The 12,156-nt window shown below is 43.1% G+C and overlaps 1 protein-coding gene across 3 annotated transcripts in view; it reads right to left on the bottom strand.

Annotated features, from left to right (window-relative positions):
• The window catches only part of STON2 (stonin 2), a 140,616-nt gene that overhangs the window by 75,083 nt on the left and 53,377 nt on the right, over window positions 1–12,156 (bottom strand). For all 3 annotated transcript variants that reach the window (XM_061181147.1, XM_061181144.1, XM_061181146.1), the window contains exon 4: window positions 5,779–5,973. In XM_061181147.1, the coding sequence (XP_061037130.1) occupies window positions 5,779–5,973 (195 nt within the window). The remainder of the gene's footprint in view (window positions 1–5,778; window positions 5,974–12,156) is intronic.

The following is a 12,156-nucleotide window of genomic DNA, read 5'->3' on the forward strand; positions in this document are numbered from 1 at the left end:
CTCTGGCAGAATTCCATTGTGATCAGTTAAATGCAAATAAATCAAGAACATCTGGTCTACATTTGTTTTAAAGCTCACGAGGGTTTAAATACAAAGAACATTTGGCAAAATGTAGTCCTGAGTCTATCAAATTAGAATTTTTAAAAAAGGCCAAGAGGTATAGCAGAGCATAAGACAAAGTAGAGCTACCTTTGTAAATCCAGGAAAGTTTGTCAAAATATTTCTTTCTGGTTTCTCTGGTTTCCCAACACTTTAGCAATGGCATGCACTTCCAACTCAAATTTGCTAATTTATGTATGTTTGGGTTTCTGTACCTTGAGATATGACCAGGTAACCAGATAGGCACTATGGGTTAATGAAAGACTAAAATTATTTGTAGATGTATATAAATATATATGTGTGTGTGTATATATATATATACACACACACATATAAATATAAATTATATACATAGATACATACATAAATACCATATCATTTCAGGACTTCTCAAAATCTTTAATAAGCTAATACATGCTACGAATCTCCAGCAAAGGTGGCAGGGGGACTTCCCTGGTGGTCCAGTGGTTATGAATCCACCTTCCAATGCAGGGGACGTGGGTTCGATCCCTGGTCGGGGAACTAAGATCCCACATGCTGCGGGGCAACTAAGCCTGCGCCCCGCAACTACTGAGCCCACGTGCCGCAACTAGAGAGCCCGTATGCCGCAAACTACAGAGCCCGCATGCCGCAAACTACAGAGTCCATGCACGGCAACTACAGAGCCCACGTGCTCTGGAGGCCTCGTGCCACAACTAGAGAGAAGCCCGCACGCCACAACAAAGAGCCCGCACACAGCAACGAAAGATCCCGTGCGCCGCAACTAAGACCTGATGCAGCCAAAAATAAATAAATAAATAAATATTTTTTAAAAAATACAAAGGTGGCAGGTCATGACCTAACTCGTTGGCCCCAGCATCCTGGCTTTTCTTAGGCGGCTGCATGGGACACACTTGGGAGAAATGCTGGACTCTTAAACCCAAATGGGATACAGATGTCTGGGATGCGGATGACTCTCACCACCTGGAATCCCACTCCTTTCACGCAAGGATCCACTCAACAGACAATTATTAAACACCTGCTATGTGCTTCACCCAGCATCACATTTCTCAGTTTGCATACACACCTGAGCATTCTCATCCCACACTTAAACCAACACCTTTCTCGTGCATAAAAGAAAACCAAAATGGAGGCCCACTACTTAACAGCAGCTTGTGCTACTGCAAACATTTCTGTGTTTTCTCTTCTCTTGATTGCAATGGATTTCCAAGGCAGAAGGCTTATTTTTATTCCTTCGACCCTCTTACCATTTATCAACTCAGGTAAAACTAGGGGCATTACAGAGCTACTCTGACTGGTGAAGATGACAGGGTGTGCCTGTCATCTAGGGAAAGGGGACCCTGGGGAGACAGGGGGTGCTATTAGGGATCTTGCCTATTCCCACTTTTGCCATTTGCACTGGAAAGCTGAACCCCAGAGCAAACATCTACACTGCTCTCCAGCTCTGCCCACACCCCGTGATTTAACCAAGGTGAGGGGATTTGGGATTTGTTTGCCTTCCTCCTAATTATCCCCTTAGTGAGAAAACGAGAAGAAAGTGTAGGCTGATCACAGAGTCTTTCCCTCCACAATTATGCTGGGAATCGGGATTGCCCTGTGGGGATGCCAACTTCCTGCAGGACTCCTGCCGCGGAGGACAGGGAGGAGGTATGGCTTGCTGCGGCCCGGTACAGAGCAACAGAGCCAGGGAAACAGGCCGGGCCTGGGCCACCATAATCCCGCTCCACATAGGAGATGAATCACGGAGCATCTGCCCCAGCCGCATCCCCAGGGAAATCCCCGGGCCGGTGGGGCAACTTCTCTTCACCCTCTTCTTCCCTCCGCAATGCTAAAGGACATGGGGGTCGAGAGTGGGCAGATAAATGACAGAAGTCTCCCCAAGGAAGGTCCTCCCAAGGACCCCCAAGCCCTCAGCACAGGAACCCATCATCCTGAAACCCCGGAGCGCCTCTCCACTTACCCCGGCTCACTGCTGAGGATCACGAAGCCCCTCTCGGATCCCATCCCACAACGCATATGGTTTACAGTCCTCTTTGGGGCAATAAAGGAGTAGGCAATAATTACCCTCATTTCCCATGCTAAAGGGAAGTAAGGCACAGGGCTATTCAATTAGGATTTTTTTTTTACTCCTAGGGCACTTCGCACTGTACGAAGCACCTCTGCACACACCCTGTCGCCCTGCCTGTGCAGGGATGCCCAGCCCCATTTCACAGATGAGGAAGAGAAGCTCCAGGGAGAGGAGACAGAGGTGGATGAGAATCTGCTCCTCGGCCTCAGAGGGATTCAGTTTACCCTGACTGAAACATCCAGCCTCAAAATAGGGCTCTCCCAGAGGCTGGCCAGTGCCACAGGCCTGGTGCCGGGCAGAGGATGGGTAGTCACCTGGCTGTGGCGGGGGGGGGGGGGTCTTTCCCATGTCTATCGATTTCTTTGAGGCTCTCAATAGCTCAACTGAAAGCATCTGTAAATTCCCCATTGCTGGGGTAGATGGGTAAGTGCCACAGGCTTAGAAATACTTGGTCGTCCTCCTAAACCTTGTTTTTCCTTATCTTCCTTCTATCCTGGGAGTCAGGATGAGTTAAAGGCTTTTCAAAGCCAGAACTCCACCCTGTTGGCACCGGTCAGGATGTTCGGGAAGAACCTCATGGGGTTCCCACAGCGAAGGCTGCATCCAGACACTGTCCACATGGCCTGGGGAACTGCCCTCTGAGCTACTCACCTCACTGCCTCTCATCTTCCAGGGCCCTGGAGGCACACCGGTTCCCACCTCTGGTCCTGGAGAGTGACTGGAGGTGAGACGCAAAGGAAGACCTCTCCATCATAAGCAGATGGGGGCACTGCTAGCACCTGGGCCCATCTGGGTCCTTGCCTGAAGACTAAAGAATTAGGATATTTCTTTTCAAAATGCAGTGTCCAGAAACTTGTTTATGTAACACAATACAGTGGGCACAGTGCAGTTATCTGTAAGAACTCATATCTGTTAAGGAAACAGGAGCTTTTTCCTCAAGCTCTGGTATATATATATATATATATATATATACACATACATACATATACATACACATATATATATACATACATATATATATATCTCCTCTATACCTATCTGTACAGAAGGTCTGGAAGGTAACAGCAAATCAATAACATGATGACTCTGTGGCACTGCCAGGTTTGGGAGCCACTGGAAAAGGCTTTGGAACTTTGAGACACAGATTTGTCCATTCCTTAGCAGTGTTCTCTTAGACAAGTCTCTTAACCTTCTACAGACTCAGGGTCAACTAGGATATGAGAATGATGCCTGCCAGCAGGATTCTTGTAAAGGCAGGGGTAATCCACATCGGACACACAGCACACACTTAGAAAGTCCTGGCTATGATTATTACTACTTCTGCAAAAGAGGACGGTTGCTAAAAGGTCATACCTCTAGCCTCCCTGTAGCTGCAGAAACCGCCTCCTGCTGAAGGAGGAAACCGAGAGCATCACTCATCATTCTCTAGTCCTGGTTTTGCATTTGTGTCTCTGGAGTGACCCCAGCCTGCAGGACATTTAGTTCCTGGTAGGGACCAAAGTGTGTTGGCTATTCTCCATTTGCTTCACCACCACCCCTCACTCCAAAGCCATTCCCCACCTCTCTCCACCTGCTCTGTGGCCTGGTGGCTGACTGCTGTGGGCTGCCTCACCAGGGCTCCATGCCCTTTGGTTTCCGACAAGATCTGCTGATGGGAGGACCAACACAAGATCTGGGTATTTATTCCCCCCTCTCTCCTCACTTTGCCAAGTCTCTGGCAGCGGTGTTGTTCTTTCTATAGCCATAGCACCTGTGGGGCAGCCCCTCTTCCATGAATCTAGGTCTTGTTGCCTCTGTAAGCAGTTCTTTCATTAAACTCTCTTCAGATAAACCCCTCTGAGGGCACCATCTGCTTCCTGCTAGGACCCTGACCAAAACAACACAGGGGAGGAGGCTTTCTCAACGAAAAGGGAGATACTAAACATAATTATAAGCTTTGGGGACAGATTAACAATGTCCAGTTCAGGCTAGGACTCCGATGTTCATCATTTGAACCTCTAGGAATTAAAGCAATTTTCACCTAAGTAAAGAGGCCACCAAAAAAAACAGCCTGAGCCTAGAGATCTTGACTTTTCCTGCAGTGAGGAGCCCACCTCTACTTCTCTAAAGCAATAAGAACCCTGGGGCAGGAGAGAGAAGAAATCACATCCTTGACGATCATTCATTCTGTGTCAAGCATTATGTTAAGTTGTTGTACATAAACTGTCTCACTTGGAGTGAGTAATAATTTGGCTGAGGTAAGTACTATTATTACGGCCATTTTTCAGATGGGGAAGCTGAGTCGTAAAGATACTAAGAATCTTGCCCAAGGTCACAATGGCAGAAGGAGGATCTGAACCTGAGCAGTCTGACTCCAGCGTCTGTGTGCTCTTAGCCTCCTCCACGGGAAGGCTTGGCAAAGAGGTTGAGAGCAAGGAGACGCACACGGGAGGCAAGCACCGCCTCTCTTCCTCACCACCTCAGCTTGTGACTTCCCATCCACAAGATGCTCCCATCCATGAAATGCTCCCCAGGGTGGAGAGGGGGTTGTGGGGGCATATTTCAGCCGCTGATCAAGATCATCCGTCACAGAGCATCAACCAGAATTGAGTGTGTCGGTGCAAACAAAATGCAATAAAGAACTGTGGCTTGTGAAGAGAGAGAGAGAGACCATCATAAACTAGGATTCCTTGCAATACTATCAAATACCAAACCAAATCCTGTCTGAACCCTTTAGTCTGCAAGAGGGATCACTCTTTCTACTTGTAGAACCTCCCAGTAGCACACACCATGAAGACAAATGTTACCCAAATTTGAAAAATGATCCAGAGACAAATTCCTAAAGCACACCTTTGAGAAGGAAAAACAAATATTGTTGGACACACTGGGTAAATTCATCCACAGAGAAACCATCAGTAACTCTATCACTTTCAGAGGAAAGCAATCCCTTGGGCCAAACAACCAAAACACTAACCACACACAACATCTTTCCAATGCTGCCCTAAACCCAACCCATAATACAGTGCTTGCTGACAGGCCCATATTCTACCTGCAAAGCTAGCCAGCATTCCACCCTACACCTACCGGTAATGTAATAAATGAAAACATGGGATGTTATAGACTGGTGCATAGCTCAATCCAGGCACAACAGAAAAAACAGAACTGCAAAATGATCTGTACTCTGGACACAGCGGCTGCATCCTGATTCTCATTCCACTTCACATAACATTTACTTTTTCTCTGCTTAAATCTAACCTCCCTCTTGCTGAACAGGGAAGGTGCGTGGGTGGTAGGATGAAAGATTCAGCCTTGTGCATATTACACATAGTTCGGTTAACCAAGGAGAAAATAAACTGACAGGGAACCGTACTTGTACAGAACAGTCAGAAAACAACCCCTTAAGATATACTGTCAAATGGTTTCCCAGTATGGATAACCTGCCAACCAACCAGCCAATCTGTGTGAATGTTTTTTCCCAATGCAATTTTGAACCACTCAGGATTCTAGCTTTTTGACTGGATGACTATGCCTGAACTCATTCTGCAAACAAAGCTGGCTGCAGAGATTTGATGAGTGGCAACAGGTCACCAAAAGTGATCTGCAGAGCCCTCTGGCTTGGGGCTCCATCTTACCAGTCGAGTCGGCCCTGGAAGCCAGGCCACTCTGCTCCTCAGCACTGATGAGCTGCAGGTCTGTGTACGAGGGGCCACAACTAGGACTACTGGTGTCTTCAGAATGTGTGGTCCAGCTGCTCTCGGAGGGCAGAGTGCATCTCCTCAGGGAGTTGAAGGAAGGGCACGTCCAGCAGGGCATGGTCAATGATATGGCTGGGGACAGACGGAAAACCAAAAACATACAGTATAAATAGCTGTACTTTATCTTTAGTGTTTGTCTGACTTTGATGTTATGAAAGTCAGACAAGCACTAAAACAACACAAGCACTATGAAATCTCAACAGCCGTACAAGGCAAGGAAGTGTCATTCATGATATAGACAGGGAAAACTAACTGACTGAGACCCCACAGTGAGTCAGTATCAAAACCGGTACTACAATTAAGGTCTAATGACCCTCAAATCAAAGATAAGCTCACCAAAGAACATGAGTGATTTTAGGCTCTACTTTTTTTTTTTTTTTTTTTTTTTTTGGCTGCGTTGGGTCTTTGTTGCTGCCCACGGGCTTTCTCTAGCTGCGGCGAACGGGGGCTACTCTTCGTTGCAGTGCGCAGGCTTCTCATTGTGGTGGCTTCTCTTCTTGCAGAGCACGGACTCTAGGCGCACAGGCTCAGTAGTCGTGGCACACAGGCTTAGTTGCTCCGCACCATGTGGGATCTCCCCAGACCAGGGCTCAGACCTGTGTCCCCCGCATTGGCAGGCAGATTCTTAACCACTGTGCCACCTGCGAAGTCCCTAGGCTCTACTTTTATTTCTAAACCCAGATTTCGGCTTCATTCAGACCTAAACTACATGCAGTTTCACCCTTACCCTTACATTTCCTCCATTTTTAGTGGCACACCAACACTCGCAAGAAAACTCACCAATTTGCACTGCAAAATTAGAGCTAGATTGGACTAGGGGATAAGAATGTGAATATAGATGTATTTGCATATGAATGTGATATGTCTCTGCTTGCCTTGAGTTTGACTGTAACTGGAGAATCTGTAGACTGTTACATATACAAATTGAGATCTACTAGGACTGCTGACCTGGCATACAATGAAAAATATCTTTAAGGGGGAAGTGCACAAGGCTCGGCTTTATCTCTGTAACCTTGAGCACCAAATTTAGCAAAAACCACTTCGGAAAGTTTCTTTTTTTAAAATCAAGTTTCCTAATGTTCCTAATTTGTCTTTGGTTAATTGCCTATCACATGGTTTCTCCACCGTGTTGCATAAGAATCTTATTGCAAATTTACTGACAAGTACTGAAAACAAGTGCTGAAAAGAGTGTGGACAGGGAAGGAAGAATTAAAAAAAAAGAAAGAAACTAGCAATTATTGAGTACCCATGAAATGTCAGACACTTTTTACAAATGTTATCTCATTTTGCCCATGGATCCTGAGAGTTAGACAGTGGTCTTCCTTTACACAGGGGGTAACAGACTCAAAGAGGTTAAGTAGCTTGTCCAAAAACACAGAGTCAGTCAGGCCTCCTGGCTGGAGAATCGAAATTATGGTGTTGGGTTCAGAAACAGGAAGAGATACTGAGATTTAAGAGGAAAATGAATAAATAAATAGCAATATCTGCGACATGGTGTAAATATGAAACTATGGAGAATTTTCATTCTATTTTCTTAGGCATTTATAAAACATAAAGATCTTTCCTCTATCTGGAATGCTTATGGCTCACACCCCATTTTCCTTAAAAATGTCACCTTCTCAGTGAGGTACTCCTGAGCTATTCTCTCCAAAGATGCAAGTCCCCTTCTCTGCTTTATTTCTCCTTAACGTTATCTCTAACATCCTATATATCCAATGTCTTCCCCACTAGAATTCAAGCTCCTTGGGGGCAAGGATTTTGGTTCATTATTGTTCACTCTTCTAGCCTGAAGTCCAGCAGGATTTGCTACCCCAAAATATGCCTTTTTGGCATAAGGATTATTTTAGGCTCATTATTTTTTAGAAACAGCTGATGACAGAGAAGCTCTGAAAACTCAGTGAAAGTTACCCTATTGTAAGGGACATTTACATTTATAAGGGAAATCTCCATTTGTAAAGGTGTCTCCCTCTCTGTACCAGGAATAGGAGGAGGTCCAAATCTCTAGAGACCCTTTATCAGCAGAGAAGGCCTGGACTTAAATCTGCATAACAACCTTACCCTTGTTTACCAGGGTAACCTGGTAACTTCCCCAAACTGGCCTATTCCCTCCCCCAACATCCTCTTTTGTCTTTAGCTAGTATTTAAGGTGGTGGCTTGGGCCATTTCAGGGAGTTATTCATTTTTTCTGGGTACCTCCCATGTACATAGGAGTATACATGTTTATTAAACTTCTGGGGAGCCGCCCAGAGCTACGTCCCAGGGACTTGGGACTGCAGGCAGCCGTGTGGCGGACAGGGTCTTGGTGCTCCGGCTGGGTGTCAGGCCTGTGCCGCTGAGGTGGGAGAGCCGAGTTCAGGACACTGGTCCACCAGAGACCTCCCGGCTCCACGTAATATCAAACGGTGAAAGCTCTCCCAGAGATCTCCATCTCAACGCTCAGACCCAGCTCCATTCAATGACCAGCAAGCTACAGTGCTGGACACCCTATGCCAAACAACTAGCAAGACAGGAACACAAACACACCCATTAGCAGAGAGGCTGCCTAATATCATAAGAAGGTCACAGACACCCCAAAACACACCACCGGATGCGGTCCTGCCCACCAAAAAGACAAGATCCAGCCTCATCCACCAGAACACAGGCACCAGGCCCCTTCTCCAGGAAGCCTACACAACCCACTGAACCAACCTCACCCACTGGGGGCAGACACCAAAAACAATGGGAACTACGAACCTGCAGCATGCGAAAAGGAGACCCCAAACACAGTAAGTTAAGCAAAATGAGAAGACAGAGAAACACAAAGCAGAGGAAAGAGCAAGGTAAAAACCCACCAGACCTAACAAATGAAGAGGAAATAGGCAGTCTACCTGAAACAGAATTCAGAGTAATGATAGTAAAAATGATCCAAAATCTTGGAAATAGAATGGAGAAAATACAAGAAATATTTAACAAGGACCTAGAAGAACTAAAGAGGAAACAAACAATGATGAACAACACAATAAAGGAAATTAAAAATTCGCTAGAAGGAATCAATAGGGGAATAACAGATAAGTGACGTGGAAGATATAATAGTGGAAATAACTACCGCAGAGCAGAATAAGGAAAAAAACAATGAAAAGAATTGAGGACAGTCTCAGAGACCTCTGGGACAACATTAAATGCACCAACATTTGAATTATAGTGGTCCCAGAAGAAGAAGAGAAAAAGAAAGGGACTGAGAAAATATTTGAAGAGATTATAGTTGAAAACTTCCCTAATATGGGAAAATAAATAGTCAATCAAGTCCAGGAAGCACAAAGAGTCCCAAACAGGATAAATCCAAGGAGAAACACGCCAAGACACATATTAATCAAACTATCAAAAATTAAAATACAAAGAAAAAATATTAAAAGCAGCAAGAGAAAAACAATAAACAACACACAAGGGAATCCCCATAAGGATAACAGCTGATCTTTCAGCAGAAACTCTGCAAGCCAGAAGGGAGTGGCAGGACAAATTTAAAGTGATAAAAGGGAAAAACCTACAACCAAGATTACTCTACCCAGCAAAGATCTCATTCAGATTCAATGGAGAAATTAAAACCTTTACAGACAAGCAAAAGCTAAGAGAATTCAGCACCACCAAGCCAGCTTTACAACAAATGCTAAAGGAACTTCTCTAGGCAGGAAACACAAGAGAAGGAAAAGACCTACAATAACAAACCCAAAACAATTACGAAAATGGTAATAGGAACAAACGTATCGATAACTACCTTAAATGTAAATGGATTAAATGCTCCAACCAAAAGACATAGACTGGCTGAATGGATATAAAAACAAGACCCATACATATGCTGTCTACAAGAGACCCACTTCAGACCTAGGGACACATACAGACTGAAAGTGAGGGGATGCAAAAAGTTATTCCATGCAAATGGAAATCAAAAGAAAGCTGGAGTAGCAATTCTCATATCAGACAAAATAAACTTTAAACTAAAGACTATTACAAGAGACAAAGAAGGACACTACATAATGATCAAGGGATCAATCCAAGAAGAACATATAACAATTGTAAATATTTATGCACCCAACATAGGAGCACCTCAATACATAAGGCAAATACTCACAGCCATAAAAAGGGAAATCGACAGTAACACAATCATACTAGGGGACTTTAACACCCCACTTTCACCAATGGACAGATCATCCAAAATGAAAATAAATAAGGAAACACAAGCTTTAAATGATACATTAAACAAGATGGACTTAATGGATATTAACAGGACATTCCATTCAAAATCAACAGAATACACTTTCTCCTCAAGTGCTCATGGAACATTCTCCAGGATAGATCATATCTTGCGTCACAAATCAAGCCTTGGTAAACTTAAGAAAACTGAAATCATATCAAGTATCTTTTCCAACCACAACACTACGAGACTAGATATCAATTACAGGAAAAAATCTGTAAAAAATACAGACACATGGAGGCTAAACAATACACTACTAAATAACCAAGAGATCACTGAAGAAATCAAAGAGGAAATCAAAAAATACCTAGAAACAAATGACAATGAAAACATGATGACCCAAAACCTATGGGATACAGCAAAAGCAGTTCTAAGAGGGAAGTTTACAGCAATATAATCCTACCTCAAGAAACAAGAAACATCTCAAATAAACAACCTAACCTTACACTTAAAGCAATTAGAGAAAGAAGAACAAAAAAACCCCAAAGTTAGCAGAAGGAAAGAAATCATAAAGATCAGATCAGAAAGAAATGAAGGAAACAGTAGCAAATATCAATAAAACTAAAAGCTGGTTCTTTGCAAAGATAAACAAAATTGATAAACCATTAGCCAGACTCATCAAGAAAAAAAGAGAGATGATTCAAATCAGTAGAATTAGAAATGAAAAAGGAGAAGTAACAACTGACACTGCAGAAATACAAAGAATCATGAGGGACTACACTACAAGCAACTCTATGCCAATAAAATGGACAACCTGGAAGAAATGGACAAATTCTTAGAAAAGCACAACCTTCCAAGACTGAACCAGGAAGAAATAGAAAATATAAACAGACCAATCACAGCACTAAAATTGAGACTGTGATTAAAAATCTTCCAACACACAAAAGCCCAGGACCAGATGGCTTCACAGACGAATTCTATCAAACATTTAGAGAAGAGCTAACACCTATCCTTCTCAAACTCTTCCAAAATATAGCAGAGGGAGGAACACTCCCAAACTCATTCTACGAGGCCAACATCACGCTGATACCAAAACCAGACAAAGATGTCACAAAGAAAGAAAACTACTGGCCAATATCACTGATGAACATAGATGCAAAAATCCTCAACAAAATACTAGCAAACAGAATCCAACAGCACATTAAAAGGATCATACACCATGATCAAGTGGGGTTTATCCCAGGAATGCAACGATTCTTCAATATATGCAAATCAATCAATGTGGTAAACCATATTAACAAATTGAAGGAGACAAACCATATGATCCTCTCAATAGATGCAGAAAAAGCTTTTGACAAAATTCAACATCCATTTATGATAAAAACCCTCCAGAAAGTAGGCATAGAGGGAACTTACCTCAACATAATAAAAGCCATATATGACAAACCCACAGCCAACATCATTTTCAATGGTGAAAAACTGAAACCATTTCCTCTAAGACCAGGAACAAGACAAGGCTGTGCACTCTCACCACTATTATTCAACATAGTTTTGGAAGTTTTAGCCATAGCAATCAGAGAAGAAAAAAAAATAAAAGGAATCCAAATCAGAAAACAAGAAGTAAAGTGTCACTGTTTTGCAGATGACGTGATACTATACATAGAGAATCCTAAAGATGCTACCAGAAAATTACTAGAGCTAATCAATGAATTTGGTAAAGTAGCAGGATACAAAATTAATGCACAGAAATCTCGTGCATTCCTATACACTAATGATGAAAAATCTGAAAGAGAAATTAAGGAAACACTCCCATTTATCACTGCAACAAAAAGAATAAAATACCTAGGAATAAACCTACCTCGGGAGACAAAAGACCTGTATGCAGAAAACTATAAGACACTGATGAAAGAAATTAAAGATGATACAAACAGATGGACAGATATACCATGTTCTTGGAGGAAGAATCAACATTGTGAAAATGAGTCTGAGTCTACTACCCAAAGCAATCTACAGATTCAATGCAATGCCTATCAAACTACCAATGGCATTTTTAACAGAACTAGAACAAAAAATTTCACAATTTGTAT

This window comes from Eubalaena glacialis, chromosome 2 (genome assembly GCF_028564815.1).
Source record: "Eubalaena glacialis isolate mEubGla1 chromosome 2, mEubGla1.1.hap2.+ XY, whole genome shotgun sequence".
Taxonomy (NCBI): domain Eukaryota; kingdom Metazoa; phylum Chordata; class Mammalia; order Artiodactyla; family Balaenidae; genus Eubalaena; species Eubalaena glacialis.